This window comes from Phyllobates terribilis, unplaced genomic scaffold (genome assembly GCF_046119375.1).
Source record: "Phyllobates terribilis strain yellow unplaced genomic scaffold, ASM4611937v1 Scaffold_3165__1_contigs__length_87850, whole genome shotgun sequence".
Classification (NCBI taxonomy): domain Eukaryota; kingdom Metazoa; phylum Chordata; class Amphibia; order Anura; family Dendrobatidae; genus Phyllobates; species Phyllobates terribilis.
Genome location: NW_027365919.1, coordinates 17,696 through 37,423, shown reverse-complemented (window position 1 = coordinate 37,423; position 19,728 = coordinate 17,696). Strand labels below are relative to the sequence as shown.

Here is a 19,728-nt window from a genome sequence, read left to right as displayed (position 1 = left end):
GATCAAAAGGACTGAAGAAATATCAAAAGTGAAACAAAACTTGATCCTAGGTTCTTTAGCTGTTTCTGAAGTTTTACAGAGAATGCTCAATGAATACTGAAAATACACTTCAAGTGAAATGCCCTCATACATTATGAGTGGAAGTGAAAACTTACTCCAATAAAAAAGGAAAGCACAAACAATCGTTTCCACATTGGAGTTTAAATAGAAGGAACAAATCTAAAGGATATCCAGTCAGTCAATGCAGCACCCAAAACTTCAAAAAAGGCCAAAAAAAATAATCAGAAACTGCAATAAAAAGGGGGGAAAGCACATTACTTAAAATTTTTGGAACTCTGACTGCTCTTCATTTTCAATTTGTCTTTCATACAGCTTCTGCAACTACAATATATGATCGTAAGAACATCAAGAAATAGAAAACTAAAGAAATCATGGATTAAAATTTGGAAGATTAACTGAAATATTATGGTGAGAAAGTAGCTCAAGCTTCTGTAACTAAAGCTCGAACAAATACCAATAAACAAATCAAACCAGTTGGATACCAGATGAGATAATAGAAGACGATGGAGGACACCAGAGGAGATAATAGAAGACGAACGAAATGTGCTGAGCGCTTCAGTCGCGTTTTGTTATTTAGGGGGAAAACCAAGCTGGGTCGGCTTTTTTTTAAATCATTGAACCGGGTTTGGGGTCGGTTTAGTCAAGAACCGGCATTAAACGGACGGATCTGAAGGAATAAGGTTAGTGGGTGTGACATTGAAGACGAAGACTTAATTCCGGGTGATTTAAATTAACTAGCTCAGATATGGGTGGTTTATTGAAAATGGCGCCTAGTTAAGGGTGGTTTCCGAAAAAAGGCCTTATTAATAATCATATGTATTGACAATTCAATCTCAAGAGTTCAAGAAACCATTTGGCGGTAAAGATTAGTTTCATCATATAGTCAAATAAGACAATAAGTGACAAGGAAATTTTAACATTGCACACTTGTTTCAAGGACAAGTGGGAAATTGAAGGAATTGTGTCTTTTAATAAAATGTGCAATTATTTATTATGAAGTAGGACATTTAATGGAGATTTATAATCCGGTTATTTTAGATAGTCATAGTGCTTTGCTAGAATCCAACTATGATTTATGAACTTTATATTATAATGTTCGTTGCTATTACAATTGGGTCCTATGAGGTCACACCCTAAGAGTTTATGGACTGGATCGATATGTTGGGAGAAGTATTATATAAAATATATAATATAAAGGTTATATAAGATATAAACTTTGAAATAGAATTTATTAATAGTAAGGATTTATTATTAGCTAAGGGTAAAAAGAAATATCCAATTAGTGAATAATTTACATCTTTTATTTGTGCATTATAAATAAAGGGGTCATTGGAAACCCTAAACATTCATTCCCAAACCACTTTTCTATTCTACAACCTCCTCTCCCAAAAGCCTATTTATCTTCAACCTAGCAGTTGAGTTTCAATGTTCCATATCATTGCTCGGGTAGACTAGGTAGAGGAGTCGCGCTTGAGGCTCTTGTCTCCCCTTCAAGAAGTTTATCAAACACGCATCAAAGGTACTATACTTTGTTTGATCTTTCTAGTTTATGCATGAGATCTTTGTTTAGATGTTAAGAAATTGTTTCCTGAAATTCCTCTTTAGAGCATCTAAAATCCCTACACCAAATTCCCAGTTTTTATCGATCAATAGTAGACTCAATATCAAGTAATCAAAATAAAGTTAACACACACTTACAGATCACAAATAGATAAAGACCAAACTATAGGGTTCAACAACAATGAGCCGACCACAATACAACTTACAAATCTTAAGGTTGTTTGCTAGTGAACTTAACCTCAATAGGGCTAACATTCTTCCCAATCCAAGAGAAGTAAGAAGTCGGCAAGTCATGGAGAATTGAATAGAGGTAAGAAGTCAGTAAATCATAAGGTTGTTAGCCAGTTATCTACATAATCTTTAAAAAGAAAATTTTGATTATGTGAAATTATTGGAGAGAAGACATGGAAAATTGAAGAGAAGTAAGAAGTTAGCAAGTCAGATGGCGAAGTTGCAGAACAGATGCTAAAAATGGAGCCCCATTCCATAAAACGGAGTCCCACTATGCAGAACCAGAGCCGCGACCCACGCCAATAAAAGTCGTGCCCCGCGGCCAGTTATCTGAAGTCTCACTCTGCAAATTTCGGAGTCACACTGCGGAATTATATCTTCATTGATTTTATTGTTATTTTCCTATTTCGATTGTTAGGATTAGATTTGATTTATTATGATAGAATTAGGGTTAGATGGTCTCCTATATAAGAAATCCTCTTTCTACAAACCCTAGTTTGTCCGCACTAATTTTTTCCCTTTTTGCTTAGCTCTCAATGAAGAACTAAGTCCAGACATTGTTTTGCTTTTCTATTGAAATGTATATAGAGTTTGGTTTATGTAAGTGTTTCTCTACCTATATTGATTCCAATGTGTTTATTATATCTTCCTTTGCTTATAAATATCATTGCTTTTGTGTGCTTTAGTTAGATTGACAACCTAGCATAGTTCAACACTGCATACTATTGTCCAGAATACAACGTTAATATGTTTAGATTGGTTTACGGACATGTTAAAGTAGGAATCACACATACAATTGAGGTTTGTTAGACTGGTTTGCACTTATCTCAATTGTGCCTTTTTATCGGTTACAAACATGATTTACAGGTTCTTGGTAGTGAATGTAAATCGTGAATGTGTTTGCTAGATTGGGATGAAACAAAAATTAATATTGATGGGTGGAAGGAACACAATGATCAAAACCTTAACAATGTAGAAATGGATTTAGTTAAGTGAAACAATACTCACCATAAGTAATACAAACCTAAAAAGCCCTGAACTTGTTACTAAAGCTTTTAACTTTAACTAATATTCTACATCCTCTCCATGTGATCGGCCCGTACTTACCACTTGCTTTTGTAATTGGTAGTCTAGGATAATAAATATTAATTTGGCAAGCATGACGACATCACGTCAATGATGATGATATAAACCTATTGAAATAAATATATATAAAAATATTTTTTAATAATAATATTGAATGCAAACAATAGTAAACTAAATCAAGTTATAAAAATTTATATCTATTTATATATATAAGTTATGTAGGAAGAAAATACTAAATTACTACCTCAATCAATGTAGAGATGTTAAAAACATCGAGATTGCATCATTCGGATTTTAGTAGTATCGTCTGAACTCGATCGATCAAAAAACTTCTTCAGATCAGATTATATTGAATTAGGGTTTGACCATGCCAAGTTTGGAAAGACTGCACATATCGAGATTGTAACATTAATTGCTTCATAATCTTATTATTGTCAAATACTACTATCGTTGACCCGTACGAAGCACGTGGTTAAATTACTAATCTAATCTTCTATCTCAATCCATCTAATATCTGATATAATAAGGAATGTTTACGGGGAAATAAAATAGTAAATGAGTGCATTTTCAAGAACAATGGATTTTGTCCATAATTTTTTATAATTATGATTTTCGCTCGTAATTTCTTGAAATTAGAAAAGAATTAGAAAATCTATAAAAATTGTATGAAAATATAATTTTTATCTTCTATATAAAAATAAATTAATTAATAATGAAACATAATATTTTTGAAAGAAAACTACGATGGATTTACGAAAATGAAATAAAAACGAAAATTTTAAAATATAGAGAAAAACGAAATAAAATGGCATGTGCTAAATAAATGTGTAGCACTGGCCCGGAAATACTAAATGACTGAATTAATCTTCCCACCCCCCAAAAAAATAGGTCAGATTGAAAATTCTCATGAGCGTTTCAATCTCCCTCCTTAAACACTCCATTTATTACATCACTAACTCCGGGTTGCGGCTCTTTGTATCCCCTCAATGTCTGCTTTTCAATATCCAAACCTATACTATATGGCAGTGTCTAAACGTAATCTTTTTTTTGTCTATATGCACTCCAAAACAGCACGCACAATCTGAGCGTGTAGGGTAAAACGGGAAGAAAAAAATTAGTCCCTGAAAGACGTTAGCACGCACAAATTGGACGTGCAAACAGTTGGCACGCCCAAACCGAGCGTGCCAAATTTGCAAAAAGAAAGAAGTGAACATTACTGTTCACGGTCCAAAAACAAAACTTTTTAAAGAAATTTTCATATACATCAATATTTACCGGTTTAGATTGTTAGGGCCATTTTCAACCTTTTTATATCGAACTGATCTCGATTTGGCCCAATTTCATCCTTTCTATCCGATTTGGCCCAATTCACTTGATTTAGCCCAAATCGGGGCAATCAGACCCCGATTGAATCAATTGATCGTATTTTCACCCAATACCGACGCAATTCATACTTGATATTCTACTATAACGAGGATCGATTGAATCAATTTGGGCAATTTCATCCTTTTTATCCAGCCGAGCCCAATTTGGCCCAATTCACACGATTTGGCCTAAATCGGGGCAATCGGATCCCGATTGAATCAATTGATCATAATTTCACCCAATATCCAGACTTGATATTCCACTATATCGAGGATCGATTGAATCAATTTGACCAATTTCATCTTTTTTATCCATCCGAGCCCGATTTGGCCCAAATCGGGGCAATCGGACCCGATTGAATCAATTGTGGTATTTTCATCAAATATCGGCCCAATTCATTCAATCGATCCTCAATACAGTGGAATATCAAGTATGAATTGGGCCGATGGATTGGCTAATTTGGATAAAAAGGATAAAATTGTCACTCATGAACTATCAGCTACAAAGTTTGAATAAATTTATAAGCAAACTAATGCACAGTCAAGACAATAACAATGCACATTCACAAGCAAAAGTATGCACAATTGACAAGATTATCATGAATTCTTAACTACTGAATATGAATAAATTGATACACACGTATGGCAAAACTAATAGACACTCACAAGCAAACCTATATTGACAAGCGGCATAATGCACACTCAAGACAAAACTAATTGCACTCACAAACATCTATGCATAATGGACTATCAAACTAATACACACTCAAGGAAAACGATAAAAGTAAGAAATATACGAAGCTAATACACACCCAAGACAAGACTCATGCACACTCGTTTCAAACAAATTCATAACTAATGCAAACTAATGAACGAACAAATGTTAAGTAAAGAATGTATGCTAAAGGCAAATTTCATACATTGTTATATATTCCCAGCAATACACACTCACTCATCCTGAACCATCTCACAATAAAGCGATGCGCAATATCTAGCCTATGTTATTTAAAAAGTCGGCTCAGATTCATTCTCAATATTCATTAAAAATTACAATTTCAGAACCATATTTTAAACTTGTCCAAAGATAAAGTGGGAAGGAAATTCCGGATTTAAGTGAAGTTTTTAAATGTTCAATTTTTAATTAAAATAAAAAGAAGATTGTTGGGCCACAAACTTTGTTTCATTTCTGTATCCAATGTCCACATGCTGGGCCTAGCTCACCTGCTTCGAATCCTACTTGGGATGCACACATACAAAGGAAGAGGGCAGATAAGTTTTAGTAAATGCAGAGTGTTGCTAGAGGTATTTGTTCGAGTTATTGAACGAGGGTTTCATTCCAAATTATGTTTTGAAATGTTGACATCAATATCTAATGCTATCCATGGTTCTGCAACAGAATGAAGGTTTGAGAGAGAGTAATTGAGGCGATGATAGCAAGGTGATAACATGGAGGTCGATGATGGAGGCCATTCACCTAATACAAAGACTAATAATGACTTTTAGGGAGAGAAAGAAGGTCTACATATCATTTATATCATGAATTCAATGCAACATATGAGTCATTCTTGTATATATTCAGCTAGTCCGATCCGATCTACTACTATGAATTTGATTTAAAGTTATGTAGTTAATGGTGGTAGGTTGGAGTATGGATGTGTAATTCAATACATATCTATCCCTCTTTAAATATTGATGTTGGCTATGTACTTGTGCAATGCATCTTCAATTTCAACGACGAAAGATAAGAAAGCTTGAACAGTTTTTCTTTAGTACTGCTTTCTATTTTACTCTTCTCTATTACTAGTATGAATCCTTTAAGAAAATTATGATAAAATGTATACCATATTTCCCAACAGTTGACAGGAAGCTTGCTATTGTAACATTTTTTTCTTCTTCTATAGAACTCTAAACTGCACGCATATCCCATTATCCCAGGAAATATCAATCTTATGATTTTTATATTCTGAGTGGAAAACATTGTTGCACGATTTTGATAAACTGACGCACATAGAAGAAGAATATACATGTGAAAATTAATGTCCCTTTTATGTCAATATAAAAGATGTCTAATATCACGACGAGTATCGGTATTGATATACCAATGCACGAAACTAATGTTCTAAAAACATATCTAACAAAAAATCTCACTTCACTGAGATTTCCGTCAGCACATAGGCTCCGTTCGGCAAATTAGTAGAATAAAATTTTTCCATCTAGCTGAAATGAGTTAACTGAAATAAAGTAGATGAAAAATAGCTGAAAAATGATGGTAGATTAAATTAAATAAACTAGCTGAATTTTTGAGTTAAAAATAGTGTTCAGTAAAAGGGTAGATGAATTGTATAAGCTATGGGAACTTTATGCTTTATGCACACAAGATAGCTTAAAACCCACAATCCCCACCCCCTAGTTTGGCAGCTTATGGGAATTTTTAGCTGGATTTGCCCAAGCTAGCTTAAATGTAGAGTAGCTTGTTTTTGGAACCAAAAAAGGCGTTCGACAAGGGAAGGGTGAATAAGCTAGGTATTAATCTAGCTTGTACTCTCATTAAGCAACTTGCCGAACGGACCCATAATGTTAAAAATTTGGGTATGATAATCTTGATATTTTCTTTGAATCGTGTAAGCTCATTTTTCATATAAAGTATTTCGGATTTATTTGTGTCAGCGTATCACGCAATCCTTATCGGTATAATTTAAGTAGAACAATATGTTTTTACACAACAAAATAGACAAAAACAAAGAGGAATTGTATGTTTTTGGTGCATTGCAACATGCTTCCTCTATTTATAAAGTCTGTTAAGAGGCAGTTATGACGGTTAATAAACCAATGACAATTATGATGGTTAAGAAACCGTTATGATAGTTATATTCGGTTGGGTGTTAGTGGAAAAAATAGGTAAACAACTTAATAACGATTTGTAAAAATCAATTAGTTTTGGGATGAAGTCCTCTTAACACTAGATTCTTATTTATGGTCGAGAACAACTTAACTAAACGACTGTGCACTCCACACTTTCCTAACTCATATCCAAACCTAACTTTTAATTTCATGAGCCTCTAATAAATAACATTACTACTAAAATATAATAGATGACTCTAAGACCAACACACAAGACCTCACATCGTGAAGGATTAGGGAGTTGGAAAAATCTCACTTTGAGATGATATGTAATATATATAAAACACGAATATACACTGAAAATCAACAAGAATGAAGTGTATGTAAATAAAATATGGATATGTAGTGTGTGCAGGTGACAACACATATACAACAAATACATTGTTCAATTCATCAGAAAACTCACTCTAAATAATCATCTAGATTTGATTCAGTAATTGACCTATCTCATCCTTCATTTACCAATCTTTATGTTTCTACTCTTCTAAATCCTTATATGATAGTATCAAAATATAATGTAGAACAAACCAGTAGAAGAAGATCATACATTTGTAGAAGACAATGAAGAAGAGTTGACAATCTTGTTATGCTGCCTACCCATTAACCAATTGATTGTCCTTCTGGTAGTACTGGCATTAGTAGTTGTAGACTCAACACTGTAACAGCTCTGTTTATCTTCTTCATCTCCCACATTCAAACTCAATTCAATCTCTGAATCAGCTCGCCGGACATAACCCTCAACCTGAAACTCCCTCCTTGAATCACACCCGTATTCGGAAATCGCAGATCTCGGGATGAACCCTGGTTTCTTCATACTCGGAAGCTTCCTCGCCGGCGTTCTAATGGGCACTTGCAACGATGAATTGTCGTCCATTATGTACGCGAATGACCCCATCGAATAGCATCTCCTCGAATCCACCACGTTGTTGCTGGATTCGCTTGTTGATCCCTCCATGTTCTTGAATTTACCAAGCTTCACAGTCACGATTTTGTCCCCTGAATCGGTTGATTTTCTGGGGAGTTCGAATTCATGTCGATCCGACCCGAACCCGAATCCGAATCCGGAGTTTGTCCTCCCCAATTCTTGCCCCATCTCCCTCGACCCGTCGCTGCCGGATTCGAGTACGCAGACGATCGGAAACCTCGAGCTCCGGCCAGGGGACATCCCGTCGAGCAGATTCGACCGGCAAAGAGGGCAAGTGGAGTGAGAAAGAAGCCACGTATCGATACACTCAGTGTGAAAGGCATGGCTGCATTTCGGGAGCAACCGGAGTCGGTCGTCGGGCTCGAACTCGCAGAGACAAACGGCGCAGTCAAAGGGGTCCTTAACGCCGATGACGGAGCTGTAATGGAAGAGAGGCAGATTGTCGATGAAGGACTGATCAACGCCGGCGTCGTGGAGGTAGAAGAGCTGCTGCAGTTGGCCTTGGAGAGCGGTCACGTCATCCACCTCATCTGGGTCTCTGTTATTCGGTTTCAGGAGGAACCTCACAAGCAGATGCAGTAGCCCTGAGATGAAGAAGATGATTGCTAGAATTATGATGATTAGGAGTATACTTGGGCTGATCTTGTTCTCCAGATTCGTTGTTATTGCCTGTGGAATCGGAGGTTGAAGAGGCGACTGTGTTTGCCCAACCATTTCTGTTTTGATTTCAGAGGATTTACTTTTTGAGCTTGGAATGGTATGGAGATGGTGGAAGGAGGGGGAGTGAAGTAAATGACGGGGAAGATGGAGACTAGTAATGAGCTTTCCTTATTATTATTATTATTAGTTGGCGTTTAACTGCAATTGGACACCTGCAAGTCAAATGGGAGAGGAGGAGGAAGAGAGAATAGGGCACTCTGTTTTCTGTTCTTATTTTATTATTCTTGTTTTTTAATGGAAGGGAAGAGACGAGAGTTGAAATAAATGAAGCGATATGCAGATTGCAGACTTGGGGTAACAATTCAAATTCAAACAATGTAAGGTATATATGTGCCAATAACTAACACGACTGATTTATAACGAGGAAATGCAATTATGTTATTATTGTTATCCTTAGTTCTCATCTTAATATTTATTGTTAGAGGATTAATTCGATGAGAATTAATAGAAAGTGTATCAATATACTACTGTGAAATGCATTTTGCAGTGTATTTGTGAGTGTATTAGTAATGCACTTAGGAATACACCAGGACACTACTGGGAAGTGCACCCTACTGTACTGAGTGCATCAGTAGTGTACTCGCAAAGTGCACCAATATGAACTGAGTAGTGTACTTAATAGTATATTGGAGAGTGCACCAATATGGTGAAAAGTATATCCAGTTGTGATGAGTAGTGCACTTGATAGTGTACTGGAGCGTGTAAAGTGCTTCTTGATCAAAACGAATCAACGGCTGTGTGAATACTCACAGTTTTCACGAATCGTCACGGGAAACATCTTCTTTATTCTTTTATTAGAAACGCTGCTATTATAGTTATTTTGTTGGATTTTCTGAAAAAAGGTCGTATTAGTTAAATGTATTAATATGTTAAAATAAAAAGATTTCAATATAATATGATCGATTAATAAGTTATATTCTTATCCATTTTGTATTTTTTTAATATTCTCTTCGTATAAAAAATGTTGTAATTCTAATTCGTTCATAACTATTAACAAAATAAAAACTAATAAAAATATTCTTAATTAATTGATTATAATACATTGAACACTTCTTTTAGCCCATTCATGGATTTAATTAATATTAGCTTTTTTTGGAAAAATCCAACCAAAATAGTTAAAATGACAACATTTTTAATACAAGAAAAAAGAATAAAATGACAAAAAATTTAATACGAAGGGAGTATGTATAAAAAAGTTGTCATTACAGCACATTGCACAACTATTGATCTTGGAACGTTGAACGCATTTACTTTTTAGTGCATTTGATTAACAAGGCCTTTTTTGGAAAAATCCAACGAAAATTGTTAGAATGACAACTTTTTTTATACAAGAACAGACTCCTAAAATGACAGTTTTTAATACGGAGGAGGGAGTATGCAATAGACTAGAATGCCAATTTTTTATAGTGATGGAATATGCTTTCTCCATCCATTTTTATTTATCACTTTTATCAAAAAATCCTTTATTAGAAATGACAATGAAAAATAGACAGAGAATAATAGTACTCCCTCCGTCCCCTTATAAAGATCTCGTATTTTATTTTCGGCGTCCCAAAATATAGATCCCACTTTTTATTTTAAGAAATTTTTTATACCCAATTTAACTACTCCTAATACAATTTTACAATTCTCAATCATTTTTCCACACACTCTCTCTTCGTTAAATCACACCTCTTATTCTTCTCTATATCTCTCTTATCTAATCATTTCAATTTTCACTTGCATCTCTCCTCTTCACTTTTCCTTTCTCATTTTCTTAATTTTTCTTCAAAATATCAAACGGGATCTTTGTTATAAAACGGAGGGAGTATCAGTTCTTGATTTCCATTCCTTTAAAAAAGAGAAAGTCCTTGATTTCCATTAGTATATTGTTGAATGATAATAGTTGGGGATTGCTGGTGAATAATTTAATGAGATACTAATAAATTGAAAATTTTCAGTTCCCTATGCCCTATTTACACAAAAAATACCACTGTATTGATAATAATTGAGTTACTTATTTATTATGCATGAAATCAGGGATGGAAGGTTTCTTAAACGTTGGTGTTAAATGACATTTATCCACGAAGTGCGCTGTGTAGGCATTGACTTAAGATTTAAGCCACTTTAATCATCGAGAAGCTGAAGCCTTTCCATATGCTCAGGATCACAACGCAATCACAGAGCTTATATTATTACTCTCTGACCATATATTAAAATCAACCTAAGTACAATACATACTACATAGTAGAAAACAACTCATAGGTAACTTAATTTAATAAGTTTCGAAATGTGAACTCTGATTCACATCAGATCTGAGAACCCGTAGTATTAAATTGGCTACAGTTATTGTTTCCCAAATCTTCTATTCCTTACAAACTTGTAATAGCATTATAGACAAAATCAAGTGTAGGGTAAAGTCAAACCATCAGAGAATGAGAAAGTAGTCATTGGAAGATAGCTGCTTTCTAACCTAGAACACAGTATAGTGGTTAATTTTGTTTTTAACTTGTTGTGGGTAATTGTTAATATATGGTATAGGATCCGTTCGTTTACTAGTTTAAAATTCAATAACTCTAGCTTATTTAGTTAGTTGTTAGGGGTAGGGGCGGATCCAGGATTTGAATTGACTGGGGGTTAAATATTTTTTTACGGTGAAAATGAATTCCCGGCGTAGCCGGGAAAAAAATTTTAGGTATTATTTTAGTGAAAATACCAAATATAGTATTAGGTAGACCATATATTAGTACAAATTATTTTGTTTTCGATGATAGACACAATGAGAAAATGAACAAATTCATTAATTTTATCGTCTGGAAAAAATTTAGAGGTCATTTTTCAGTGAAAATACCTAAAATAGTACTAGTTAGACCATAAATCAGTAGAAAATATATTATATTCCAGGACAGACAAAACAAGAAAATCATCGTTCATATTAAATTTATTAAAATAATATAATTTTAAAAAGGTTATTTTTTTTTAGAGTTATTTATATCGAAAATACTTATAATATTATTAGGTAGACCATAGAATGGTACAAACTGTTCATTTTTGGAGACAAATACAATACTAAGAATGAACAAATTTATGAATCTTATCACTTGAAAAAAAATTAGAGATCATGTTTTAGTAAAAAATACCTAGAATATTATTAGTTAGACCACAAATTAGTAGAAAATAATCGTATTCGAAACCAAACACAACAAAAACAAAATTATCAATTTATTTAAAACAAAAAAAAGTAAAATATAAATAAATAAAAAAAAAAGAAAAAGCGTTTTTCTCAGTGGGGGCAGTAGCCCCCACTTGTCCTACTGTAGATCCGCCCATGGTTAGGGGTGTTCTTGTCGAATGGTCATTTAAGTCTAAAATTTCAGTTAGATGTAAAATAAGTTAGCTTATCATGATTCAGCTAACTTTTCTCCATATTTTCTCACAAACTAACAATTATGAGGAGTTGGATAGTTGAATTTAAGCTAACTTTTCTCCAAATTAAATTCAGCTAGATGAAAAATTAAAATTCAGCTAGTTTCTTGAAGAGACCCTAAATGAGGAGAAGTTAACTTAGGGTCAATTCCGTTTGACAACTAGCTTAAATGAGGAGAAACTAACTTAATATGGTAATTTTTTGGCATTGTCCATCTCTTTTCTTTCCGAACAACCTTTTACCCAAAAAAATCAGCTGATTACCAATTTCATCTATCTTATTCTCTTTCATCTGATTTCTCCAATAAGTTTGTCACCTAGCACCATGAAAATTGTTTCTTTTTTAGCTAGGTTCTCTTTTATAAATTCTCAAGATTGTTTAATTTCATCTATCACATCTAACAAACATCTTTTTATCTCAATAATTTCATCTATCTAGTTAAATTTCATCTAATTTTAATTTATTTACCATATTCTATCTAGATAGAAAAACAAAGCCATAATAGTGAAATGTTGCAGTTTTGTAGTGTAGTGTGTACATGGCATTCTGTGTTAATGCAGACTCAACTCCACATATGAAAAAGGTTCGACCAAGAAAACAAAAGAAGGTTCTGTGCTCGGGTTTATGTTGTCTTTCTTGAGCATATTAATTAATTATAGGTTCTATAATTAGCTAGGTTTAGGGTAGTGATTAGTCAACTTGTGACCTAAAAGTTGAACCACCTCCGAGATGTATGATCAGAAATTCAGGCAATAACAAACTCAAGGCGTTGAATTTATTTGTTGTTTGTGCTCCAATCCCAATGTATGTGCTCGCGACTCCGTTCGGCAACTATATTCAGATGAATGTATCTGAAACTAGATGAAAACAGGGTAATTTGTGATTTCTTTATCTATCTCCTTGCGGAATGATATTTTTGTCCTAAAAATTCATCAAGATGAATACTAGAGCTCAATTCATCTAGCTTTTTAGATTTTCATGAGAAGAATAAAAAAAAGTTCATCCCTAATATTGGAGATTAATTGAAAGACTCATTTAAATAAATATGTCTTTTAATTTATCTACCATCTTTTATCTAGATGGAAAAAATTTATCTAACATTCCCAAGAGAAGTAAAATGAATTAGGTGCGTTAGGTTTTGACAACTAGGTCCACATAATGGATTAGAGCGGTTAACCACAAAATTTCTTCAGTGAAGGGTAATTTGATTCTATATGGAAGAAAACTTTGAAATAATTAGATATCACAAATCTATTTCATCAACCATATAAATATGTGTCTCATTCTTGTTTTTTATTGTTCTCATTTTGATTCTGTTACAACAATTAAATTACAATTTTTCTCGATTTTTTTGCTCGTATACAAGTTACATGATATTGACTATGGGATGGCGGTCGTCTCCACGTCCAACGATGTAGATTACCTGTCGAATTTGTTTCATTATTTCCGACTATCATCATTCTACAACTACAACTCAATATTAATGGCTCAAAATGGAACCTTCTTTGAAACACCACTGAAATGATTGTTGTGGCACGGTATGGAATCCATTGTCTTAGAAGCAATTTCGCCCTGTACTGAGGAGAATAATCATAATTGGCATCGCCCCCACAGTTAGCACAACGTTCTGTGAATGTGGAATCTCGCCAAAGGAAAATGGAATCAATGGGAATGCTCATATGTGTTTCAAAAAAGATAGACATAATTAAGTTGAGTATAAAACAGAAAAGGTGATCTCTCTATTTATAAGAGGAAAAAGTGTCGGTACCACTAACTCCACTTAGTGGAAACGTGGGAGAGCCAGTCAAAACGTTGAAGAGACGACAAGAATCGCTCGGCTTTATTCAAAAGGGAAGACTTGTTTAGGGGAAGAGTAGTTCAATATAGTTTAAAACATCCAAAATAATTAAGAATAAAAAACAAAATTAATTTCAGTTCAGAAACATAAATGTCCAAAAATTGATACAAGTCTCAAAACAGGACCCCAACACAGCATGCACGTGCCACGGACCGGACCGTACTGTCCGAGCGGACAGATGGCGATGGTGTGTGCGAGGGGGCCTCCGTTCCTATTTGCCTAATCCTTATAAATAAAAAGGAAATGTAAAATAGGATCAAATATTATGTCTTCGGTTCCACCAGTTTTGATTACAATAGACTACTTATTAATTATAGATGTTTTCATAATTTTAGTGTTAAGAGTCAGATTTTCACAAGCACCCTTGTAGTCATTACTATATAAAAATTATCTAAATTATTGAATATTCAATCCAATTTATATGAAGTTCATACGCTACATAAAATGGAAGAAAGAAGTCGTTAGAATTTTTTTTTGAAGAAATATTGTTAGTAACTGAAAATGAAATATATTCCAATCCGGAAAATCTAATTATCATAATAAGTTGATTACATAAACTTAGAGTTTTGGTTTTTAGGGTTTTAAATAAGTTTTACTTGAATTTGGTGATAATTATACACTTTGACTTCAATCTAGATGTTAATATATGAAATGTTGGAATGGGAAGTGAATAATATTTTTATAAAAATGAATAGATATAAACTTTGTAACATTGGAACGTTAAAAATGCCCACATACCCGTGTCGAAATGACATAGATGCACCTGTATATACTCGGATACAACAAGAAACCGAAGCAAAATGTTTTAAACTTTAAACTGGAAAATTGATTATTGAGCTTCTATTGTTTTAACCTCAACTTGAATAATAAGAGAAACATAAAACCCATTTCTATATGAATGGTTTTAAATTTTATACTGGACATGATTATTGGGTTTCTAGTATTTTATGCTCAACTTGAACAATAAGAGAAATATAAAACCCATTTCTATCGGGGTTTTGTGATCTCCTTTTATACACCTCAAATAGAAGGAAATTTCTTTAAGTTTCCCATGTGGGAGGCTTAAAAAATCTTTTAGTTGAGTTTGATGATAATTAATAAATCAAATAATAAATGAGGGAAGTAGTGAAAAAGCTAGTTTTACAGGTTTACTAGAGGTTGTAGTCCGTGCTTTATATGGGCTATAGTGAAGACTCATATGTAGATAATAATTCGTCCTTATTATATATTTTCTATAGCGTATCATTAATAATTCATCTATGTTGTGTTATTATTATATTTTTTTTGTTCACATGAGGACTTGAGTGTAGATGATAATTCATTAATATTATATTTTTTCTATAGTTTATCATCAATACATTTTCTATTTGATCTTATTATTATACTTTGTTTCTATTTCTTACTAATGAACTATTTTTTGTTATTTTTGTATATTTTTAGTTTTTTCAATAAATGATCTTGATCAATGTACTTCCTAATTTATAGAGTTGATTTACAATTGTAGAAACTAGAATTATATTATAACCATATGTTTTCTGTAAAATAATAATAATATAATAAAAAATACTATATAAATATTATTACTAGAATTCTGGTTGAGCTATATTTCGAATGGTCCAATAATTCTATCTAATTGAGTCCAAGAAAGTTATTTCTATAAAAAAATACAATAAAATACTATATGAATATTAATAGTCTGATTTTAGTCGAGCTATATTTCAAAGAGTCCAATAACCCAACCTAATTATGCCCAAGAAAATGATAATCATTTACTTCTTATACATATATATGAGGGTTTATATAAAATAAGTAACTCAAAATAAGTAATGGTGTATTTAGTGTTTTTTTCATATGTTGTAACTAATTACTATTAGGGGAATTATTTAGTATTTTTGACACACCTAAAATTATAGTATACTAGAAGGTTGTGTCCCAAACTTCTTACAAGCTCTAGTGAATACTCGAATATAGATTATAATTCGTCCTTATTATATATTTTCTGTTACTTATCATTAATAAATTTTATATGTGATGCTATTATTATACTTTGTTGTTAGCATGACGACTCGAGTGTAGATGATCATTCATTCCTACTATAATTTTTTCTATAGTGTGTCAGTAATACATCTTCTATGTGATATTATTATTATACTTTGTTTTTATTCGTCACCAATAAATTATTATTTTTCATATCTATATATTTTCAGTTTTGCAATAAACGATCTATATCTATGTACTCCCTCATTTATATATTTGTTTTTTAATTGTAGAAACTGGAATTATATTATAACCATGTATTTTCTATAAACAATAATAATACAATATAATATACTATATAAACATTATTAGTTTGGTTTTAGCTGAGCTATATTTTGAACAATCCAATAATTCTATCTAATTGAGTCCAAGAAAATGATTTCAATAAAGAATAATAATACAATAAAAAATACTATATAAATATTAGTAGTGTGGTTTTAGTAAAGCTACATTTTGAACAATCCAATGTCCCTATATAATTGAGCCCAAGAAAATGATAATCATTTACTTTTTACGTATATAAGAGAGTTTATATAAGTAACTCAAAATAATTAATTGTGCATTTTGTATTTTTCTCATATGCTAAGTAGTGTAACTAATGGTTATTACGGGAGTTCTTTTGTGTTTTTTGACATCCCTAAAATTATAGTATATAGGATATTTTCTATAAACAATAATAATACAACATAATATACTATATGAATATTATTAGTCTAGTTTTAGTCGAGTTATATTTTGAACAATCCAATAACCCTATCTAATTGAGTCCAAGAAAATGGTTTCTATAAAAAAAATAGTAATACAATAGAAATACTATATGAATATTAGTAGTTTGGTTTTAGTCAAGCTACATTTCAAACAATCCATTATCCCTATCTAATTGAGCCCATGAAAATGATAATCATTTAATTTTTACATATATAAGTAACTCAAAATAATTAAATGTGTATTTAGTGTTTTTCTCATATGCTAAGTAGTGTAATTAATGGTTATTAAAGGAATCATTTTGTGTTTTTGACACCACTAAAATTATAGTATATAGGATATTTTCTATAAAGAATAATAATACTACATAATATACTATATGAATATTATTAGTCTAGTTTTAGTCGAGCTATATTTTGAACAATCCAATAACCCTATCTAATTGAGTCCAAGAAATAATTTCCATAAAAATAATGATACAATAAAAAATACTATATGAATATTAGTAATGTGGTTTTAGTCGAGCTAAATTTTGAACAATCCATTATCCCTATCTAATTGAGCCTATGAAAATGATAATCAATTACTTTTTTCATATATAAGAGAGTTTATATAAGTAACTCAACATAATTAATTGTGTATTTAGTGCTTTTCTCATATGCTAAGTAGTGTAATTAATGTGGTTTTAGTCGAACTATATTCGGACAATCCATTATCCCTATCTAATTGAACACATGAAAATGATAATCATTTACTTTTTACATATATAAGAGAGTTTCTATAAGTAATTCAAAATAATTAATTATACATTTTATGTTTTTCTCATATGCTATATAGTATAATTAATGGTTATTAAGGTAGTCATTTAGTATTTTTTGAAATGTCTCATTGAATTGATCAAAATAAATTTCAAGAAACGGCCACAAAAATACATCATTAAATTGATCAAAATCAAGTTCAAGAAACAACCACACTTACTTAAAAAATAGATAATCTAATTAACTAAATAATTAAATCTAATTGATAAACTTATCTCAAAAAATTAGGTGACCCATGTAATCAAGCAAGTAAAATTTGTACGAAGATTAATATTGAGGCAAAGAAAGAAAGATAGTATTGAAGGTTAGTTCTTGTGCAAGTCAATGTTCATGCCATATATGGGGTCGAACAGTTGGATATAAGCAAGTTCTGGCATTTCATACTGTCAAACACAACAACACTACACTTACTTAAAAAATCGAAATCTTTCATTGTCCTTTAATCGAGCGGGTTCTATGCATCTAAAAATGGATCTTTTGTAATTTGAACATCCTTGCTTTGTTCAATTCCTTTTTTCGAACTGCTTTGTTTTGTTCAATTCCTTTGAAAACTGTTAATACAAATAGGCAAAGAAATTCATATTAGGATTTGAGAATTGGCAAACGGCTTACCTGATCACATATATGCACCCTTCTTTGCCACCCTATTAAATAAATTTTGGTTGTACATGATCTGAGGTGATTGAGGTTGATTATGAAAGATCCACCAGATTACGTATGTAGATATATAAGAAGTCAAATGCAAAGAATACAAAACTACTAACAGTCAAATAGATGGTGTATACATAAATAGGTTAGCTATCACATTAAAAGTCAATTTATATTGCGATACCATTTCTGCGACCGAAAGTAGTTGACGGTGGACGTTTAGAAGAAACGACGTCGTGGTCTCGCCGCCATGAAAATGGTGTATTCTTGGGAGTGAGAGCACAAATTCAATAGAAATATGAGAAAAAAAGAGATATGTCGAAAAATGCGCAGAGATGTATATTATTCAGGCGAAGAGAAAGAGGTAAAGGGAGGTGGAGGGATTGTAACATTAAATGGAATTGATGATAAATTTGTAACCTCCATCATGTAATTGAAGAGAGTTCCAATATAGTAGTTTCGAATTTGTAACAACCGATTAGGGCTACAGAGATTGAAGGAGTCATTAATCTAAAAGTGTATTCAATGGTAAAAGGAGTTTGGAATTCTATCCATTCAATGGGTATTAGGGATCACATTTAGTATTTTTTACAACATCTAAACTTATAGTATGTAGGACTAGGAACTTAAGGCACATGACACGAATCATTTTTTTTAATTTTTGGGACGCTTTTTCATATTTAATGTTGCGTATTTATTATTTTGTATTCTGTTTTTACTCTTCCTTTTTTGTTCTCATGTTGTATTATGATACCATCTTTTTAAAATTCGTTCTCTTTTTTATTTTATAAGTCTTGCTTGGTTACCATGGAATCGTTTTTATTGTGTATTTTGAACTTTATCCATTATTTCATAAGAATTCAATCCAATAAGCTTGTTATTAAGGTCGTCTTATTTATATGACTGACTTTTTTGTTTAATTTTTTCAAATTCACACCTTTTTCTTCCCTTAAGTACTATGTAACTCAACCTTTGTTTGTTCTAATTTTTTATTGTATATTTATTTTAATATTTCTTGTGTTTTTGAATGTTTGTTAGTTTTTTGGCGGATATTTTTGCCGTTGGTGTTTTCTATATCTTATTTCTTCTCTTAATAGTACCATGTCCCTTCTTTCCTTTGGCTATGTCTTCTTATTTATTTTATTCCCATTTTTTGGTCCATGTACCTTTTTTCTTTTTTTTCTCACCGCCATTAACTATTTCCATCACAGAAGAAAGATATATGAGGATTTAATAAATTCAACCGGTTACATGTAGATCAAGAGCCACATTTACTATTATGTTGGAATCTTAATTAGAAATATTAAATCCCAAATTTATGTTTTTGAACCGCCCGCAATTATTGTGTGTATATATAGGAAGGTGGGATTGATCTATGTAATACCTCATAAAATAGTAATATAGGTCGA

General features: G+C 32.1%; 1 protein-coding gene across 1 annotated transcript; it reads right to left on the bottom strand.

Moving 5' to 3' along the window:
* Window positions 1-7,743: 7,743 nt before the first annotated feature.
* On the bottom strand, window positions 7,744-8,841 carry LOC141247557 (uncharacterized). The gene has a single exon (XM_073669234.1). The coding sequence runs from the start codon at window positions 8,839-8,841 to the stop codon at window positions 7,744-7,746; it is 1,098 nt and encodes a 365-aa protein (XP_073525335.1).
* Window positions 8,842-19,728: the final 10,887 nt, after the last annotated feature.